We start from the raw sequence: 20,144 nt of genomic DNA, 5'->3' as shown, positions 1-20,144 counted from the left end.
CGCCTCTGCTGGGAGGACCCTGCTGGCACCCAGGGCTCCAGGTACAATTCCAAGGCCTCCCTTGGCCTCCGCACTCCTCTCCTCGCCTGCTCTGCTGTCCTGACTGTCCCATGTGGAACAGCGACCTCCACACGCACCTCATCTCCGTCTGAAACGCTCCGTGCCTGATTTTTTTTTTTTTAAAGATTGTATTTATTTGACAGAGCTCACAAGTAGGCAGAGAGGCAGGCAGAGAGAGAGGAGGAAGCAGGCTCCCCATTGAGCAGAGAGCCCGATGCAGGGCTCCATCCCAGGACCCTGAGATCATGCCTCAAGCCGAAGGCAGAGGCTTAACCCACGGAGCCACCCAGGCGCCCCTCCGCGCCTGATCTCGATGCCACAGACACCCAGAAACACTACTGGGAAAAGGAACACTATGAGCTCTGGCAGGTCCCTTAGCCCATGCCAAGGTCCGGAGCCTTGGTCTTGTGGTCTGCGGCTGCCCGTCCGTGGGGACGTGGGCCGATGTGGCGCTGCAGGTGAGGGCCGCCTGCGGAGCCGGTATGACGAACACGAGTAAGTGAACCAGCTTTGGCCTTTGAATGCCCACATCCTCACCTACAGACTGCAGCTCCCCCTGCCCCGGGCAAGACAGGCCGAAGGGGTCCTGGGGTACCCACCAGCCCAGCCTTACTCCTGACAGAGGAACACCCTCTTCGGGGGCAGGACAAACTGCCTCCCCCGTCCTGTTATCTACTGGGGCCCTGGTGACCCAGTAGGAGGACAAAGCCCTGCGCCGGCCTGTGGTGTCTCCCAGGGCAGGGAGAGAGGAGGGGCAGCACGGCAGCCTCTGTCTGCAGCCAGCTGGGCCCCCGAGAGCCCGGAGCTCTCAGATGACGGGCGGGGCCGCGGACGTGGCGGGCAGCGTCCTGCGCGGTCAGATTCAAGCCGTACGCGGCCCAGGTGAAGTCTCGCCTCTCTCCCGTTTGCAGAGCGCCCACTGGGACGGCTGCAGACCCTAAGCTGGGGCTCAGACCCTGCCCTGAAGAACGGGCTGTGTGTTCGGGGCCTATGTGCTCCGGTGAGACAGGATCCCACCCGCCGCCCCGAGGGAGGACAAGCGGGCAGCGTAGACCTGGTTGGGGGAGAGCAGCTCGCAGGAGCAGAGAGGTCAGAAAGTGTCTTTATTGTGGGGAGGGAGGGAGGAGACAGGGTTGAGACACCAGGGACGGGCACCCGGATGGAGCCACTCTGGATGGCAAGACACAGGACTATCCGGGGGACAGGCATGCGGCACGCTGCAGAGCCCCCCCGGGGACCCCAGGCCAGGCGGCTCAGGCGTGCAGGAAGCGGTTGAAGGCGTTGTAGGCCGACTCCAGATCAAAGAGCATCTGGCGCACCTGGGAGTCGTCCAGCTCGTCGGAGGCCGACATGCCGCTCAGGGTCTGCAGCCTGGGGGAGCACAGAGCTGAGGGCATGCAGGGGAGGGCCTTCACGGTCCCCGACGGGGGACAGGGGTCAAGGCAGGGCTCCTCACCACTGGCTCACAGTCTGGCGGCCCTCGAAGTCCGGGGGCAGGTGACTCATGCGATGCATGGTCTCCATCAGCTCCCGCAGGTCAGGCTGGATCTGTGGACGGGACGGCGGGCTTCCTGCACTGGGAGCCCTCCCCTCCCCACCGCCACGCCACCCCTCTGTCCCTCGGGCCCCGCCGGGGGCCCCACCTCGTCCATGGCACGGATCTCCAGGCGCAGCTTGTCCATCACTGTGATGAAGAGCTAGGCGCGAGTGTGAGAGTGTGAGCCTGGGGGCCGAGCGCGGGGGACCAGCTGCAGGCCAGGCTGCCCCCACCCAGCCCCTCTCGGGCCTCCAGAAGCCCCTGGCTCCCTCCTCGACGGTCTGGTTACTTGGGTCCCCGCTGCACCCGTTCCCACGGCCTGTGAGGTCCTCCACGTGCCACTGGCCGACCTGCTGCTGTCCGTGGCCCCGCTCTGGCTGTGCCCCCCAGGGCGGTGGGTGCATGGGAGCCCCGGCTGAGCTGACCCTGGGCGCGTCCAGGGAGGAAGACCTCCCCGGCCCTTTTGTTCCCAGCTACGGAGAGCCCTGCCCAATGGGTGCGCGTGCTGTGCAGCTCTAGGAGCCCTGGGCTTCCGTGGCCACGTGTGGCCGCAGTGGGTGGCGGGGGCCCTCCTGACCACCCCGCAGCCCCCGCAGGCCCCGAGGCCGCACCGAGACCACGTCGGCGATGCAGCGGTTCAAGTTGCCCTTGTCGTCCTTAATGGTGATGGGTCGGTCCTCCCTGATCCTCTCCATGGCGAGCGGGCAGTCCAGCTGAGGGGCAGAGCTGCCGTGGGTATTGGGGCTCCCGGGCCTGGCGCCCTCCTAACGGCTCCCCTCCCCACCCCCTGGCTCCCTCGACCTGCTCACTCACACGGAACTTGCGGCAGAATTCATCAATGGAGCTGATTTCTGCGCCCTGAACCTGCCGGAAGGCGGCTTTGTACTGGACCAGGAGCCGGGAACACGCGGCCGTGTATCTGGGGAGAGGGCCAGGCTGCTGCCCTCAGCACCAGGCCGGCCCAGCCCAGCACTCCTGCTCACCCTCGGCCCATCCAGACACAGGACAGCTCTCCTGGAGGGCTGAGTGGCAGAGCAGAGATGGGCCACCGAAGGCTGAGGCTTCCCTAGGGATCTAGACACGAGCGCTGGGGAGGCGAGGAAGCAGAAAGGAGGGGCGGCCCCCACATGGCCCCCACACTGAAGTGAAACCAAATGAACCCCCAGCCCCGGCCTCAGTGCCCTGTCCTCGCTTCCCGCTGAGCACCCGGGCCCCGGAGGGCAGAACAAGCCTCCCACGACTGGTGTTCAGGACTGGCGCGAGGACAGAGGCTCACTCGTTGGGGGTGACGCAGTCCTTGATGTATGCCTTCTCCAGGGCCTGCACTGTCTTCACTACGGCGAACAGCTCGGCCATGTTGTCATACCTGAGGGCAGCGTGTCCATCAGGCCATGGCTGCAAAGCCCCTGGCGCCCACCGTCCTGGGGTGAGGTTGTACTTGGGCACACCTGGCAGAGGCTCCTTGGGGACTTTCTGCAGCCTGACCACATGTCCTCCTGACCTCAGTGCGGGGGTGGTTTGGAGGCCGGGGGGCACAGTGTGCGTGTGGTGGGGGGCCGGGGGCACAGCATGCGTGTGGTGGGGGCTGGACTCACTTCTCCCGCTCCCGGGCATTCTTGTATAGCTTCACTTCCTGTCGGCGAGAGGAGGCAGTGTGTCAGCCAGCAGGACTGCATGGCCGCAGGGTCTTGGCGGGGCTCACACAGGGTCTGCTCTTGGCCGGTGCTGGCCAGGCGGGCGTCCGCCGCTCACCTCGTAGAGCTCCGGCTTGTTTCCAGGTGCTGCAACAGAGCAGAGTCGGATGACCACAACGGCGACTCCAGGGGGCTTGTCTACTGGCCCTGGCCCCAGCCCCATTCCAGCGGCCCACACAAGGGCTCACCCTGTGAAAGGTCCCAAGGAGCCCAGAGGGAGCCGAGGGTGGGATCCTAACTTCCGCACCCCCAGCCTGTGGGCAGGGAGCTCCGAGCAGAAGACTTCCCACTGAGGCCGGGAGCCCCCGTGTCAGGCCCGCCCCTGCCCCTGCCCCCCCCCCCCCCCCCCCGCCAGCTACCTCACGCTGAAGCGAGGCGACCACACCCCGTTCATGGTAGAGTGAAAGGACACAAATGACATCTGTCACATGCTTTGTGACCTTTCCCCTGGCTTGACCCCAGGATGCCCCCCCCCCCCAGGTTCTCAGCACAACGAAGTCGTTATCTCTGTGCCCGGCTGGCCCCCAACCTGGAGGTCTTCTCTGGGGCCCCTGGGGATGAACTGCACCAGACCCCAGCTGCCCACTGAGGCTGCATGGGGAGACACTTACAGACCTCCCCACAACCCCTGGCCTCTGCAGCAGGGGTGAAAGCTTGGCCCTTTGGGTCCCTGGGCCCACCCCGGGCCCCACTCACCTCCGATGCCCGGAGTGGCTGGGATCCCGTGAAACATCCTGCCGGCTCCGGGGGCCACAGCAAAGACCTAAGGAGTACAGCCAGCGCCGACTCGAAGGGGACCTCGAACACTCCTGGGCCTCGCGAAGACTCCCAGCCCACAGCAGTCAGATGAGAAACGTGGGAGACAGGGAAACTGAAAAGTCCCATGAAGAACTGCTTTTTTGCTCTTTTTCTCGGTCCTTCCTTGCTAGGCTCTGCACCCCCACCTTGCACGTGCCTTACAGTACAAATAACGCCTGTCCTCACTGGTCAAGGTCAAGGAGTTAATGATTTCTTTGTGGTCTCCCTGCACAGTAGATAACTTCCAAGTAGCGACTGGGTGAGGCTGTCCCGTGCCCATTCCACCCACAGACTCTAGACGCTGTGACGCCAAGACCACCTGGTTCCAGGGACCAACTGACTTACGGAGAACACCCGGCCACTTACCTTGGTTCTGGGCACTTCCTGGATGCCTGAGAGGACACACACCAGACCCCGTCCCCAGTAAAAACCTCAGAGCCCAAGCAGAGGAGAGACTCACTCTTCTTTCCTTTCTGAGTTTCCCAGAGGCTCCATACAGCCTCTCACTTACACTACTCAGTAAACTGCTCTCACTTCCTCCTGGTTCGTGTCTGATCCTTCCTCCCGTGTGAAGGCAAGAACCCTTTTGGCGGGTCCTGCAGGACCCCTCTGGGCCCTCGGACCTGGCCGGCCTACATCCTAGCGATGAACACACGGGGCACTACCTGGTCTGCCTGAGGGACTGTCAGGAGGAAGCGGGTGCAGAAGCGCATTTCAGGATAGCAGGGCAGTGGCGGCAAGGGGTCAGGGCTCCCTGACGGCCACTGGGAGCCAGGAGAAAGACGGGAGCTACCAGAAGACCTGGGGAGGAGCCCTTGGGCAGAGAGAACAGCACCCGTAACTCGAGGCCTTCACAGAGAAACACAGGGGAGGAACAGACCCGTGGGGAAGATGGAGAGAAGGGACGACAGCACACAGCCCCACAGGTCAAGAGAGGGTGTGTGAGCTTCCCAGCAACACGGCAGAAGCTACCGATGGGCTGAAGACAAGCTCTAGAGGCTCCCAGCCACGCAGCGGGCGGAGAAAGAGAAGGCACGAGGCCCCTGGGAGGGTCTGCCCACTCAGGAAGCTGATGCACGCGCTGGAGCCAGTTTGACATGCGCTGGGCATGAACCCACCAGGCCCACTGAAGTTTCTGAAATGGGACGTTAGTTAAAGAGGAATCAAGAACGATACCCCTGTGCCTGGCCCGACCACCGTAGGGCGCCCCGAGCTGGAGAAGTGGGAAGAGGAAGGGGCCGCAGCAAAGCGCCCGCCGGGGTGGGTGTGCGGAGACAGCCGAAGTCAGCGGACACGCCCAGGCCAGCCGGGCTGAGCCGGGACACTGGGGCTGGGCGGGTCACACGCGGGGCGACCGACAGGGAACGCAGAGAGCAGGCAGCGCGGCTGGCGCCCTGCGGTGGCCGGGAACGGAGGCTGCGAGGGGACGGTGCGGTGCAGCCAAGGAGCGCGCGTGCGAGGGAGGGTGTCGTCTGGGAACGCGGATGAGGGACAAGAGCCCCCCGGGCGGCGGCAGGGAGACCGTCCAGCCGGGAACTCGGGAGGACCGGGCCGCCAAGAGCGGAGGCGCGCGGCGAGCGCCCGCAGTTCCACGGGGGACTCCACTCGGGCGCGGAAACCAGGGTCCGCGGGCCGCACGCGAGTTTCCCCACGATGCCCTGATCGCGAAGCCACCGCCTGGGCAGCTGCCGGGTCCGCGCGAGCAAGGAGGCGCCCCGGGCGCGGCGCACCCCGGGAGTCCGGCCTGCGCGGGTGCGGGGTCTGCGCGCGGAGCCCGGCGCGGCTCGGGACCGGGACGCGGCAGTCACCCCGGATGGCCGCGGAGACGCCCTCCGCGGCGTAATGGCGCCCGCGACCCTTTCCCCGCCCCCCACGCCCCCCCGGCCCGGTACCTGGGCCGACTCGGCGGGTCGGGGACAAGGCGGCGCGGTGCGCGCCCCGGATCGACCGCTCGGCGCTCCCTTGCACGTCTGCGCCTGCGCACGCACAACCCGCCTCCCCCACACGCCCCGGCAATCTGCGCTCGATCCCCACGGTCTGCGTCTGAGCGCGCCTCTCCCCCAATCGACGATCGCCCGACGAGCGCGCATGCGCGCGTCGCAACTGGCTGGGCCCCCGCTCCCTGCGGCCCGCGAGGCGGGAAGAGGCTCGGGCAGGGGAAGGTGTGGGCTTCGTGCCCGGTCCCCCCCCCCCCGGCTTCTGAGGGACCGGAGCTGCCCTCTGGTCCCTGCCGCAAAACGAACCCCGCTTTCCGCCTCCCTCCCGTCTTCCAGGCAGCAGCAGGGGCAGCAGCAGCGTCCGTTTATTTGAGGCGTTGGGGGGAGGGGACCGGGCAGCGCCCCCGGGGTCACAGGCGCCCGAAGAAGAGCTTGGACCCTCGGTCCAGTGTGCACGCGCCGGGGCCCGGCCGGCCGGGCAGCAGCTGGCGCAGGGCAGCCCGGTCCTCGGGGGAGAGGCGGCGGCTGCACAGCTCCAGCTCCTGCACCTGTGCGGTGATCTCGCGCCAGAGGCCCAGGCTCAGGGGGCCCTGGACAGCACAGCCTGCAGAGGGGAGGCAGGAGCGGGTCTCAGGGAGCTGGAAGCCTCTGCGACTCCCGCGCCTGTGTTCTCTTCTGTGTACCCGGGCGGCCCCCCGGAAGAAACGCACTTCCTCTGAGGCCACGAGGGCCACAGCACAGTGCGTGGGCAGAAGCCCAGACAAGGCCCAGAAACCCTCTAGGAAGGAGTTCGTGGGCCCCAGTCGGAGCCGGGGGTCGCGTAGGACGGTCCCTGGCTCAAACACACGGGCAGTCACATGCATGCCACTTTCTAGGACAATGCCTGGGTCTCCGTCCATAAATGGGCACCATAGCGGTGCCTGTGAGTCTCCAGAGGTCACTGAGCTGTCAAGGTCTGAGCTCCGGGGAGCCCAGAGTGCCCAGTGGGCTCAGGACCCTAGGGAGCTAGGGGAGAGGATAGGTCCAGATGCTGGTGTGCAGGGAGCAGCCCCTCAGCGGTGTGCAGTGGGGGGTGAGGAGCAGGAAGAACCCAGGGGTTCCCTGTGTGGATACCCACTCCCGGTCCCTGTCCTCCTGGAGGGCTAAGCCTGTACTCTCCCGCCCCAGGCCCTAGCTGGATGTGCAGTTCACCAAACTAGCATCTCCTGGCATCATCTTCGAGCCAGCTCGGTAGGGCACTGTGCCTGTGCGTGGTCAGAATGAGAACAAGCTAAGACACCACAGGCTGGGAAGGTTAGGGTCCCAGCAGCCCCTGCCAGTAAGTAGGAAGGTCCCTTGGTGGCAAGTTTTTGCCATCCTGACCTAGAGTTCCTTTCTCTTGCCAAGGTAGTTAGGAAATCCTCTTGGAAGGGGATCCAACCCTCCAGCCACCATGGTCTCTGAGGGTCAGGTTGAACGGGTTAAAACCAGAGATCCCATGTTCCTCCTGCCCCACTGTTTTAGGAGCTGGGCTCACACCCCCTTCGAGTCGCATGGGTCACTGTCCCCCACTGTGTCAATCTCAGGGGACCCAGCCCCCCCCTTGCCATCTGGCTGGTGGCAATGACAGCCCATTTAGAGGAGGCACCTGGACCTTAGGTAGGTTCCCAAGCTCACCTGACAGGCCAAGGAAGCTGAGGCCTTGGGGCCGCATCTGGAGGGCAGACAGGAGCTCCTCCAGACCCACACGGCTAACGTCAGGGTTGGCAGACAGGTCCAGTGACACGAGTGAGCGGCAACAAGGAAGGCACCTGCAGTAACGGGAGGGAGGGAGCCCCCAGCGCTAGAGAAAGCTGCCCCAGACAAACCTCAGCTCTGGGAGCCACAGGCCAGGCCCCACAGGCTCTCCCCTGGAGACACAGGTGCAAGTACTTTCCCCACGCTAGCTAGACAATGCCAAAGCGCAGGCCTGGGGATGCCTGCCTGGCTCGAGGGCCCAGCACTCCCAAGAGCCAGTTGAAGCTGGAGGGTCAGGAGTTGCCCTCGCATGGGTTGTTGCACAAAGCGTGATGGGAAGGCTCTCCGGAGCCTCAGGGGCGTGGGAAGGACAGGAGGCAGGGATGAAGCGGGAAGGAGCTGGGTCCTGGGACACACTTGGGGGAGAGCTGGTGCCCTTTCCTTGCCTGACCCAGCTCCCCCAGGGTTTGGGCTTGAGATCAGACCCTATTACCTGCTCAGGTCTCTCACTGCCTTGTCGCCCAGATGGTTTGCAGACAGGCTCAGGTGAGCTAGAGTGCAGCCTTCCTAGACAGAGCAGAGGCCCGAGGGGGGCTGGGCTGAGTGGGGTGCCTGCCCTCCCTGTTTCCCAGTAGAGGCCCCACATGCAGGTCAGATACCTTCCTTCATCCTTGGGAACAAGGAGGCAAAGTCTGCCTGACCCCCCCGTGCACCAGAGGGGACCAGGATCCCTCCGATCTGCAGATCACAAGGAAACACCTCCCCTTCCAGGTATAAGTCACACTTGGCACGTGAAAATCACGGGGACCAGACCCACAGGAAGGAGCCAGGGGAGAGAGCCCTGGGAGGCCTGACAAGACGTTGGGACCTGCCTGGGGCAAGGAAGCTGCCCTGGTACCCGGGCAACTTCGCTGGCCAGGCATTCAAACCCTGAGGCAGGCAGGTAGCTCTCCAGAGAGGTTCCCCCACAGCTTTTCTTTCTGAAGGCACCACCCCCTTCCCAGGCCACTCCCACCCCTGCCTGGTATCAGCTATGGGACTGCAGGCTGGATGGCCCAGGGTTGTTTGCTTCGGCAAACCCCCTCCACCACAGACATACCCTGGCCAGGTATCTGACCACAGGCTCCACGAGGCCTGAGTCACTCTTGCCAGCTGCCACGGAATTCAGCTCCAGGCGCTGGAGGGTATGGGCAGGCAGGTTCTGCAGGGCGTGGGCCAGGGCGTCGGGACCCAGGATGTTGTAGGACAGAGACAGTGTCTTCAGGTGCTTGGCATCTGCACAGGGGACCAGAACCTTTGTCAGCCACACACGACTGCTACCCCAGCTCAGCTGCAGTCCCAGGCCCCACACCCTCACGACCCCCAGATGAAACTATCATCCCTGAGATTTCGGTGCACGCAGAACTGGAGTAGCTTCTGCCCAGGGTGTCCCAGGCAAGGAGAGATGGGGCCACTCCTGAGCCCACCTTCTCCCCGACATCCTGGGCCACCTGCCTCCCCGTACCTGAGACAAGACGGGTAACCCAAGACAGGCCCTGGGCCTGGAGGTCTGTGCACAATCGGGTGGGGGCTGGAAACGCCATCTGCTGCCCAACCCCGCTTCTCCTCTGCTGTTGTGCTCATGTCCCTGAGCCCTGAGCCCTACCTCCTGGCCCACCACCTCTGCAGAAAGCCCCCTAGAGGACTACCGCTTCCCAGGGTCTCTGTACTGGGACTGGGGTTCTCTGCAGCCTCAGAGTGTCTACAAGAACACTCAGGGCTGGCGAGAACAGCAGGACTATGACGGTGGCCCATGGCATGTCCTAGGGGAATGCCCGAGCCCAGGCAGGCCCAGCACGTCCAGCGATGTGCTTCTAGACAGCAGGCCCTCTGTGCCCCTGGACGTGCCCTTCTGATGACAACCGGAACCCTGGGACGTGGACGTGCCCGCCAGCTTACCTTGGAAGGCACTACCTAGGGCGGCCTGGTGGTTCAGGAAGAAGCTGGGGCCGAAGCCACAGGCCTGGAGACGCAGGGTACTGAGTGAGGGGCAGCCCTGCAGGATGAATGCCAGGGCCTGGCCACAGCCGTCCCCGAGGGGGTTCATGCTTAAGTCCAGCTCCTGCAAGTTCTGTGGAGGACACGGGCCCCTCTGGAAGATCTGGTCTCCTCGGTGTCCCCAAGGAGAGCCAGTGGCCAGCTCTCCCAAGTGCACCTTTCCACCCGATGATAGGCCAAATGCCAGCCCTAGTGCCAACCCACTGCTCCCCATGCCTCTACCTGCAAGGTGGTCTGCCCCCGGAGGCCGGCGGCAAGCTGGCGTAGGCCTTCGGAGCCCAGGTGATTGGAGGAGAGATCCAGGAGCATAAGGCTGGGCATGGTGCCCAGGGCGGCCAGCAGCTCGGAGGCACATCCGTCCCCCAGCCGGTTCCCTGCCAGGTGCAGCTCCCGGAGCGCCGTGTGAAGCTTGAGGGCCCGCAGCAGTGGGGTGAGCTGGGTCTGACGCAGGGCCAGGGAGCCCACGCTGAACGAGGGGCCAGAGCCCTGGCGGTCCATGGCCTGCAGCACCTGCGGGTGCTCCTCTGGGCGGGGGGGTGTGTGTGTGTCACCAGGGCCAGAATCTGCTGCTCTGCCCTGTGAATCCTGGGAGCCCCGTCAAACATGCCCCCGACTCATGAGCCCTGGGTCCGAAAGGACCACAGAGGCCACTCCCACATGCCTGGAGACCCAGCATTGCAGGAGACCCAATGCGTGCCCGGTGGGTGCCACTGACCCCTCTCTGCCTTCTCACGCCCTCCTGGGCAGGGCCCTAACCTCTGCCAGGCACCCCCACATCTCACAGCGCCCAAACCAGGCTTCCTTGGAAAGCTGCCCTAGGCCTAGCCTCCAGTGGCTCTGTTGACCCTACACCGTGCACCGCCAGCAGGACCAACCTTCCCCCACCTGCCACCCACAGGTGTGCGCACTGCGTAGAGGAGGAGGGAGTGTGCCTCGCTGGCTATCCATCTGGGGCTCTGGACGGTAGGCCCCAGACCCGAGAGGGGCGCAGGGATGTGGGCATCCACCCAGGCCACCTCAAGCTCTCTGGGGCCCTTACCTTGTTCCAGGCTCCGGCAGGCCCTGCGGTAGCGGTCAGTCAGTGGGGGGAGGTCCCATGAAGTGACTTCCGCCAACACCTGCGGAGCACCAGCAGTAAGCGGCCGGAGGGGCCTCCGGGGCCGGGGCACGGTCCGCGCGGGGCCCAGGCCCCACCACTCACCTCCTCGTCGCTCTGCAGCACATCAGGTATGGGGTCCTGCGGGGCCAGCAAGGCCCCCTCCTTTCGCAAGACGAGCCTTGGCAGCAGCCCACAGGCCTGGCAGTAGCGCTGGGCAGCCTGCTCGGTTAGCCAGGACACAGAGTGGGTCTCCCCGCTGCTGGCACAGAGGGAAAGCAGAGCTGGCCGGGACCCTGGGCACACCGAAGGCCCCCACAGTCCTGCCGTCCCCGCTCTGGGTCTATGGTTCCTTCATCCGGTGTCCGCCCTCCTCCTGGCCCTGCTCAGGACGTGCCCGCGCCCCCAGCAGCCTGACACACTTCCAGCTCTTCCGGGCTTTCCCTAGGGCCACAGGGCATGAGCCAACCCCACCAGGGCCCTGCCTGTGCGTATGCAGGACCCCTGGCCCTGGCCTGCCCCCTCTCCCCAGCCACAGCAGCGGTGACACACCCCGTCTGAGAGCCCTCGCTACCCGTGCCATCCCATAGGCAAACACAAGGGTTCTCCCGAGGGCACAAGGGGAACAGGGACTTAGAGGGCAGGTACTGCTCACCCATGTGGGACGGGAATGAGGAAGAGACTATCCTGCACCCGCACTCGCACCCGGATGGGAGGGAGCAAAGATGGGCCCTGGCGGGTGGGGACACGGGGGGGCGGCAACAGGCTGAGTCAGAGAACAGTCATCCACCCCCCCCCCCACGCTTCCGCCCGAGGGGTGCACCCACCGGGGGCTGGCCTGCCGCCGGGCTGTCCCCACCGGGCCCTGAGGCCCCGGAGAGGTCAGCGCTCCGTGGAGGCTCTGCCGCTGGGCTGCCGTCCGCCCCTGCCCGGCCCGGTGCGGTCCAACTCCTGAGGCGGGGCAGCGGGCTCCACCTGGCCCAGGCCCGGAGCCCGGCGGGGCTCTTACTGTGGCCCGAGCCCGAGCCGCAGGGACTGGGGCTGTTCCCACTGCCCTGGGGGTGGGGCCGAGAGCCGTCCTGGCGGCTGCGAGTCAACGGGGAGTCGTCCTCCAGCCAGGCCCCGGCCAGACACTCCTCCTCCGGGATGAGCGCCGCCCGGGGTGTGGTGGGCTCACCTGGGCCCTGCAGTAGGCTGGGCCCAGGGCGGCAGATCCGGCCACCAGCCACGCCTCGGACGGCTGCCTCCCTGCTGCCGCGGTAGCCAGGCACCCCGGTTTTGGCCTGCTGTACGGGCACGTGCTGCCGGGGCCTCTTGTGGACGGGCCGGCAGGGGCCCGGGGAGTCCTCGCCCTCCGAGCTGCTGCTGCTGGCCAGCTCGGGCCTGCTCCTCCGAGGCCTGGCCACAGCTGGACCTGCGTGCCCCGGGGAGACCCCGGCATGGGCCTGAGAGGGCTCTGGGGGTCCCGGGCCAGGGCTCGAGGGAGGAGAGAGCTCAGGGTCGAACAGATGGTTCCGTGGAGAGGTGTGGGGGGCCGCGGAGCTGTGGGGAGCTGTGGAGAGACGGAACGTAGCATGACGCCGCGCCCAGTCCCGGCCACCCAGGCTGGAATGTCCGAGAAGCAGGGGCTAGGGCACTCGCAGGCCGGGGATGGGTATCCCTGGGGGCACAAGAGGCCTCTACTCGCCTTGGCCTGAGGAGGCCACTCGGAGGAGCCGCTCCATGGCAGCGGCCTTCTCTCGGGTCTCGCTGTCCAGATCCTTGCCGTACAGCTTCACCCACTGCTGCAGCGTCTCCCGTGGGCTGTGCCCCTGCACGGCCGCCAGCTGAGCGGGGTCGGCAGGAGCACCCCCCGTAGCCTGAGCCCGCCTGGCCCACACTCCCCTCCACTCACCTTTGCGGTTCGGAGCGTGACAGACGCTCCCCGTTCGACGAGGAGTTGGGCCACCTCAAAGTGACCGCAGTGGAGGGCGTCATGAAGGGGAGTGATGCCCTCACAGCCCGGGCCGCCCGGGTCATCAACCCGAGCCCCGTGGTCCAGCAGGAAGCGCACGATGTCTGTGGGCCAAGGGACACGAGCTAGCTCCCAGCCCTGGTCGGCCCCCTCCCTAGGATGTCCCGGCCCCGTACTCACCCACATGCCCATAGTTGCAGGCCTCGTGCAAGGGCGTCCAGCCACAGTAGTCCCGAGGGTTCAGAGGGTGGCCCTGTGACCGAGGACGAGAAGTCCAGCCTTGCCGTAGGGCCCTCAGGCTCCAGGAGGGCCAGGCCTGGGTCTGGGTCTCAGAGCCCAGAATGAGCCCCACACCAGCCCTGGCCCAGGTCCCAGCAGAGAGAGCTGGTCTGCATGTAAGACACAGCATCTCGGGGAGGCCCCTACAGAGGCTTGTGCAGGGCTGGTGCTCCCTCCAGCCCCCCTGCCCTGTGCCACCCCCTTTGCGGGGAGGGGGGACCACATACCCCAGGGCAAAGTCCCCGCTATGGCCCACACGGGACCTAGAATGGGACCTAGAATGAGACGGCAGCCCACCTGTCTTACGAGGTCCTGGACACGACCCAGACGGCCCTCGATGCAAGCGCGGTGCAGCACGGTCTCCCCGACGTCATTGCGCCGGTTCCACTGCGGACCGTCGTGCCAGGACAAGGAGCAGAGGTGTGAGGGGACCAGGCGGCACTAGCAAGCGTGGGGGGCCACACGCCGCCCCCACACCATCCTCACCTTGTTCACCCTCGGCTGGCCCAAGCAGCCCTGCAACTCCTCATCCTCCTCCAGCCGCTGGGACCCGCCCTCGGCATCACCCTCTGGAACAGAGCGGAGACCACTCCAGGTAAGCCAAGCCCCAGAGCCCTCTGCCCTTCCAGGCCTGGAGGATGGAGGTCCGGTGCCCACGGACACCCCACTGCCAGCCCTGCCTGTGGCTGTGCCCACCCACCGCACTTCCGCCCACAGGGGTGCCCCTGACCTTTCTGCCCCCCTTACCCCTGTCTACCACGTGCTGACCCCTCACCCCACGCTCAGACCCCTGCTCTGGATCGTCCCAGCCCACATGCCTATCCCCGTCCTGGGAAGCAGCTTTGTCAGCTGAAGTCAGGGTCACGCTAGGAACAGCACGTCGTCGCATGAGCCCAGGTGCCTCCCAGCCGGCCTCACCCAGCCTTCCCACCTGTACCCGCCTCCAGCGCCCACTGCCTGACCCCCTCCTGCTGTGCCTCTGGTCCTTGCAAGGACCTTCTTCTCCTTCATGGACTCCTGAGTGGTGTCACTTGAAGTTCCTGCTCGGTTCTCTGACTCCTGTGGCTCCCTACACCTGCACGGCAGTGACACGCAGCCTAACCCGCCTCTAAAGCATGGCACAGCCTTCCCACAACCCTTGGCTTCTCGCTGAGAGGTTCTGGAAGCCACTCAGGTTCAAAACTGAAATGATTCCTCCTGGCCTGAGCGACGGGTCTCCAGCCCCGCCTCTCAGCCAGAAACCAGGGGCCTGCTTGCACCCACCACCTGGGCTCCCGGCCCCAGCCCGCTCAAGGCTACCCCTCGCAGCCACCTTCCACGGGGCAGCCCACACCAGCCTGGGCATGGTAGCCCACGTGTTGTCTCCACCCCCGTCCTGTGCCCTGTGCCCCCCTCTCATGGTGCCATTTCTCCAGGTCTAACCCTGCATGTCCCCCCCTCGCAGACGCCCACTAGCCTTCCCATCACCTGCTCCTCCAGGAGCCGCCCTAGCCTCTCCGCACACAGCCCTCTTCCGTCTACCAGCGCTGAACACCCCTTCCGTGCGGGGCTGAACCCTCCTGTCCCGAGCCGGTGAGCAGCCCCCACAAGGGCCCCAGCCTAGGGCCCAGCCCCGAGGGCATCAGGGAGGAGGGGCCGGGGTGGCTGGCTCGGCTGCCCCGGGCCTCACCGCTCTCTGAGAGCTCCACATCACTGAGCTCGGGAGCGGCCTCCTCGTCCTCGTCCTCGTCCTCGTTGTCCTCCTCCTGCTCTCTGGGCACGCTCAGCTCCTGCAGGCTGGCCGAGGTGGCCGGGGCCTCCTGGGGCCGCAGCCTCAGCTGCACGGCATGGAGGTGCTGTAAGACCTGCCTCTAAAGAGCAGGGGACACCCGGCTCAGGGCCACAAGGCCACCAGACCCCCGCAGCAGGGGAAGGGGTTGCAGAGCGAGGGCAGGCAGACTGCAGGGATGCCGTGCTTGGGGGTCGCTGCGTGGGCTTCGAACCTGGAGCTGGGGCCGCTGGGCCTGCTGGGCACAGCTGAGAGCCTTCTGGAAGCACGGGGCCAGCAGCTCGTAGGCATCACCGGCCTCCTCCCGGGACAGCGCGATGTTTAACCAGGTCTGGGCCTCCTGGAGCAGGAGGAGGAAGGATGAACTTGGTGGCTGCCGCCCACCCCACTGAACTGGCCGCAACCAAGGCTCCAGCTCCCCACCGCTGCACACATGAACAGCCCCAGAAAGAGAATGCCTGTCCTGCCCAGCACTCGAGGGTAGCAGTGCTACGGCAGAGCTGGGGGAGTGGACTCAGAGCCCCCCGCGGCTCGGGCCGGGTGCCATCACCGCTCACCTCCAGAGCGTCACCGCCGCGCAGCCTCAGCTCCTGCTCGTAGTGGGACACGGCCCGGTGGTGGTCCTTCATGTCTCCCAAGGTGGTGGCGAGGGACACGTGGATGACGGCCAGCTCGGGCCCTGGCCGGCCCAGCAGCTCTGCGAGGTGCAGCTACAGAGACAGCAACGGCGAGGCCAGGCCTACCTGGCACGTGCCAGCCTGGGCCGTTACCACCCCCTTCCTCCCACCTCGGCAGGGGAGGCACACCTGCTTCTGGTAGGCCTCAGCCGCCTTGGGGAAGTCGCCCGCCTTGGAGAACAGGTCCCCCAGCTGCTCACAGATGCCCACGGCGCCCTGGGGGTCGCTGCCCTCGGCCTCCCGCAGCTGCTGCTGCAGCCGCACCACGGCCAGCACTGCGGGCAAGAGCTCCACGTGATGGGAGGCACGGTGCGCCTCTGCCCGGACTGCCCCTTGTCGGCCGTGTGCCCGTCGGGGGGCCATCCACACTCTCCGAGCCCCCGCTCCCCCCTCAGTAACGGGGTCGTGAGGATCAGAAAAAGGAATCAGTGACTCAGAGCAGCCCCTGGCCTGCAAGGGGAGCCCCCCCTGCCGCCTCCTGGTCCTCACAGGCCCCAGGCACCGTCCGCCTTCCCGGTGCAGATCCTGCTCAGGTATAAACGCCCGGTCGGGCTCCCAACCACCTCAGTCCCCCTCTGACACACTGTGCTGAAGGCTTAGAGAAAAGTGGGGCTCTCTTCCCAACAAGGGGGGGCAGGGAAAGCCTCCACACTGGTACTGCCAGCTCCCCACCCCTCCTGGGGGACTTCAGGTCCCCGGGCTCACCGTATTTGAGGGTCCGGCAGACTGCCGCCTTCTGCAAAGGCGTCTGGAAGCCCAGCCTGTAGGCTTTCTTCAGGGCTCTCTTGGCAGCCAAAAAATCCCCCAGGTCTTGGAGGATCTGGGAAGGCGAAGGAAGGTGAGACTTGCCGACTCCCCAGAGCCCGAGCCCCTCTGCAGGCTAAGCCCAGAGCTGGGCGGGCGGGCACCTGCGAGATGAGCACGCAGCACTCGCTCTCCATCCGCTCCCTCCTCAGGGCGCGGGCGCACTCTCGGGCCCCCTCCAGGCAGCGCATGGCTTGGGAGTGCTGCCCTCGGCGCCAGTGGATGGCACCCAGGTTGTAGCGGGCACGGAACAGGTCCTCGTAGAGGTGGTTCTGCCTGCGGGCGGTGACAGGTGCTCAGAGCGCCACAGGGGGGGGCGCAGAGGGCACCAGAAGTGCAGCTGCGGACGCCAAGCCAAGCCTGTTCCTTCCCCAGCACGCGCCACCGTGCTCTAGGCATGCAGGGGGGCTCCTCTGCTCACGGGAGACAGAACGGGGGTGGAGGGGTGCCCTCTCAGAGGCTCCTTCCTCTGGGCACAGGGGCCTTACTCGGCAAGGAAGATGCTCTTCCGGAAGTAGTCGTCACAGGGGCCCGCCTGCCGCAGGCTTTCGAAAGTGAGCCCCAAGTTCAGGTAGAGTCGGGTCCTCATCTCACTCAGTTCTCGCTTGGCCAATGTCCCTGGAAGGTGCCCCCCCCATTCGCACACTCAGGGGCTCAGGCCCACTTGGGGTACCCAGCTCTGGGACTGTGCAGCCTCTCCCCCACCGGTCTCACAGTGCGGGGGGCCAGGGGTCCTGCCACAGACGGGGCACAGGACAGAGAAGAGAGAGCCTAGACCGGAGGCTGTGAGGAGCACGGGCCATGTGTCTCCTCCCGGGAGGCTTTACAGACAGATCTCAGCCTGGCAAAGGGAGGGCCCAGACTGGCAGAACCTGCCACACGGGGCAGGCTGTGGGGCCCCAGCAGCTCTGCAGCCAGAGGCGGGGGGAGCTGGGTCTCCAGGACCACTCACCCTGCAGCTTCTCGTCCACAATAGCCAAGCTCTTCTCAAAGGCAGTCTGTGCCTGCAGCAAGGTATCCTGTGACTGGCAATGGTCATAGATGTCCAGGTAGGTGCGGCCAATGGTGGCCCAGGCCCTCTGCATCTCAGTGTGATTGGACAGAGAACGGGCCAGCTCCAAATGGCGATGCTGGTGCTACGGCGCAAAGGAATGGCCGTTGTGAGCCAACCCCCACCTCAGGCAAATCTCCTACGTACCCCAAACCCAGGAGGTCTCTACCTTTGCCCAGGAGAGTCCCCTACTCCCCCAAGTCCCCACACTCGGCTCAGCCAATGTCGTCATGAGGAAGACACGAGTGGGAGTCAGCTAGGCGCTGCAGCTGCACTCCCAGGACCAGAGCAGGCCCTTTGTGGACAGTAACAGTTGAAGTGTTACGTTGGTGAATGGTTGCGGGGAGCAGGCTCCTAGGACAGGCTATGATGTGCCTGCCCCAGGACCCGCCTACAGCCCCCTGGCGCAGGGCTGTCCGAAGAACAGGCCGTGTCCATGCGTGTCCTCCTCCAGCCAGATGTCAGACGCTGAAGACTGTGATCCTCTCCTCAGAAAGGGACAGGCAGGAAGTGAGGACCCTGGAGGGCTGGACGTGGCTGCAAGGGGGCTGGGGGTGGGGGTGGGCCCTGCACCCTGCCCCTGCCCCTGCCCTGCCCACCTTCAGGGCGGCTGAGTAATCCTCCAGCTCGGCCAGTCGCTCTCCGATCTTGCGGTGGGCCACGGCGCAGCCCAGCGGGTCGTCGACGCTCTCCAGGAGCTGGAGCTCATGCTGGTGCTCTCGCAGGGCCTCTGCGTAGCGTCCTGGGCGGGCAGGCACGGCAGGCTTCAGCCCTCGCCGGGCGGTCAGCCAGGGGCCGCGCGGGCGGGCGGGCGAGTGAGGCTGTGGCTGGCCCCGGGCTGCCCGCTCCGCAAGGTTCCCGGCTCCCCCCCCCGCCGCCGGTCCCGGTCCCCCCCCCCCCCCCCCCGCTGTCCCGGTCCCGGACCACAGCCCGGGGCGGCCGCGGAGCGCGCACCATGGCTGGCCAGGAGCTCCCCCAGCTGGTGGCAGAGGGCGGCCTCGTCCCGCAGCTGCCCGTTCCTCTGGGCCTTGGCCTTGGCCTTGCTCAGCTCTGCAGAGAGAGGGAGACGGAGCCGGGAGGCTGGGCCCCTTCGCTCGGGCGGGCCAGACCCGCTCCCCGCCCCGCACCCGGCCGGGACACTCACGGCGAAGCTCGCGCTCCACGCTCATGCTCCGGCAGCCGCGCGCCGGGCTCCGGACTTCCCGCGCTAACGCCGCGGCCCCGCCCCAGGCCCCGCCCCCGCCGGGGCGGGGCCTCCCGGGAAATGTAGTCCTGCCGCCCGAAGCATCCTGGGAGCTGTAGTCCGGGTGGCGTCCTGTCGGGAAGGGCGGTGAGAGAGCGGCGGGAGGGTCCGCACCTCCCCAGACCCCCAGGGCCGCGTGGGAGCTGAGCCCCACCCCACGCTCCACGCCGGCCCCGCAGCCGCCCTTGCGGTGGGGTCTCCTGGCTAGTGCCCGCGGGCTGCCGCCAACCTCTCCCGCGCGCGCTAGCCCCGCCCACACCGGCGACCTTACCTGGGGGACGCGCCGCCTTCACGCAGGAGGAGGTGGAGGGGTTTAGGGCCCGGGACCCCCGAGGCCTGGAGAGGTGCGCGGAGTCAAACACGCCCCTTTCACGGAGCCTGCGGAACGGCCGCGAAGGCAGCCACAGCGGCGTCACGTTCGCGGACACAAACCCCCGGGGCTCGGCCGGGGAAAGGGGCGTGGACGTGTTTTCCAAAACGAACAGCGCCGAGTGCTTCCTCCTCGGTGCACCCGCACTGGCCCCTTGTGGGCGCGGCGCCCCCGGGCCGCGACCTCTGAACGCACGTCCTGTCTCCCGCTTGGAGAGCCAGACACCTGCCACTCCACGGCAGGTCCAGCCCTGGGCGCTGGGTGCCGAGACCGCTGTCCAAAGGCCCCAGAGGAGGGCCAGGAAGGGTGGATGGTGGATGCACTAATTTCTGTGGAAATCGAAACAGACCCAACAGGGTAGGCCCCCCTCAGGCCGTGGCTGGACCATAAGGCATGTAGTGGAGGGAACGGTGGGGAGGGTAGGTGGGTCTCTGGGTCGGGGGAAGACTGCCCAGGGCCAGCGGCCAGGCTTCAGGGATGCGAGCAAGGCCAAGCCCGAGGAAGTTTAAGAGATGGGAAGTGGGACCCAGGTAACCCTCCTCTCTTGGAAGGGTAAAGCGCTCTTGGGTCCCTAGTTTGGTCTGGGGGTGGGGAGCCGAGCAAGAAGGCCCTGAAACCAAGAATGCTGCTTGGAGGGCCGGCTGGGGGAGCGTGAGGAGCACAGCCAGGGGCAAGGTGGAGACGGGGCGGGGGTGGGACAGCAAGGATGCGGCAGTATAGATGGGCTCAGCTCAACAGGCCAAGGGCAGAGGGGGTCTCCCCAGGGCTGCTGGCAGCATTCAGCATTCACGAGACAGCCAGAGGGGACCCTGCTTCTCTCTGCCCGCTGATCAGGCATGCGTATATGGGGCGGAACAGAGCACAGGCTGCAGGGGGTGGTGGTGGTGGTGGTGGTGGCAGCAGCTTCTGACTTGTCCAGGCTGCTGGCAGAGCCCAGGGACACTCGTCCATGAGGCTGGCTTCTCATTTAAGGAAACACAGACAAAACGTGGTTTGGAATTTTTTTGAAACCATAGTTACATACAGAAAATATCCAAAGAGAACACAGACCACAATAGTGACATGTAAGTCATTTCCCACAGTGATAAAAACATCTCTCTCACTTTACTCTTTAAAAAATTAC

General features: G+C 66.1%; 2 protein-coding genes across 4 annotated transcripts; both read right to left on the bottom strand.

The window, feature by feature from the left end:
* Nucleotides 1-1,142: 1,142 nt before the first annotated feature.
* Nucleotides 1,143-6,128, bottom strand: VPS28 (VPS28 subunit of ESCRT-I). Of its 3 annotated transcripts, none has more exons than XM_080801049.1 (10): nucleotides 5,982-6,128; nucleotides 3,988-4,054; nucleotides 3,350-3,378; nucleotides 3,193-3,230; nucleotides 2,874-2,963; nucleotides 2,411-2,516; nucleotides 2,209-2,310; nucleotides 1,704-1,757; nucleotides 1,517-1,608; nucleotides 1,143-1,431 (listed from the first exon to the last, which is right to left on the bottom strand). In XM_080801049.1, exons 2-10 carry the CDS (start codon nucleotides 4,022-4,024, stop codon nucleotides 1,314-1,316), a joined length of 666 nt encoding a protein of 221 aa, XP_080657175.1. In that variant the 5' UTR covers nucleotides 4,025-4,054; nucleotides 5,982-6,128; the 3' UTR covers nucleotides 1,143-1,313. The 3 variants fall into 3 exon arrangements, with proteins under 3 accessions (XP_080657175.1, XP_080657174.1, XP_080657176.1); XM_080801048.1 differs by having other exon boundaries at nucleotides 3,988-4,162; nucleotides 5,982-6,088; XM_080801050.1 differs by lacking the exon at nucleotides 5,982-6,128 and adding an exon at nucleotides 4,970-5,209.
* A 245-nt stretch (nucleotides 6,129-6,373) lies between these two features.
* Nucleotides 6,374-18,628, bottom strand: TONSL (tonsoku like, DNA repair protein). Its single transcript, XM_080802150.1, has 26 exons — nucleotides 18,553-18,628; nucleotides 18,363-18,458; nucleotides 18,008-18,150; nucleotides 17,310-17,493; nucleotides 16,846-16,975; nucleotides 16,462-16,633; nucleotides 16,259-16,373; nucleotides 15,683-15,828; nucleotides 15,434-15,586; nucleotides 15,091-15,216; nucleotides 14,778-14,958; nucleotides 13,595-13,677; nucleotides 13,406-13,495; nucleotides 13,010-13,082; nucleotides 12,770-12,933; nucleotides 12,563-12,686; nucleotides 11,703-12,427; nucleotides 11,531-11,607; nucleotides 10,981-11,134; nucleotides 10,819-10,897; nucleotides 10,002-10,303; nucleotides 9,681-9,852; nucleotides 8,842-9,017; nucleotides 8,236-8,309; nucleotides 7,683-7,816; nucleotides 6,374-6,630 (listed from the first exon to the last, which is right to left on the bottom strand). Exons 1-26 carry the CDS (start codon nucleotides 18,575-18,577, stop codon nucleotides 6,437-6,439), a joined length of 4,092 nt encoding a protein of 1,363 aa, XP_080658276.1. The 5' UTR covers nucleotides 18,578-18,628; the 3' UTR covers nucleotides 6,374-6,436.
* Nucleotides 18,629-20,144: the final 1,516 nt, after the last annotated feature.

This window comes from Martes martes (genome assembly GCF_963455335.1).
Source record: "Martes martes genome assembly, chromosome: 4".
Taxonomy (NCBI): domain Eukaryota; kingdom Metazoa; phylum Chordata; class Mammalia; order Carnivora; family Mustelidae; genus Martes; species Martes martes.
This window is presented reverse-complemented; position numbering and strand designations above follow the sequence as displayed.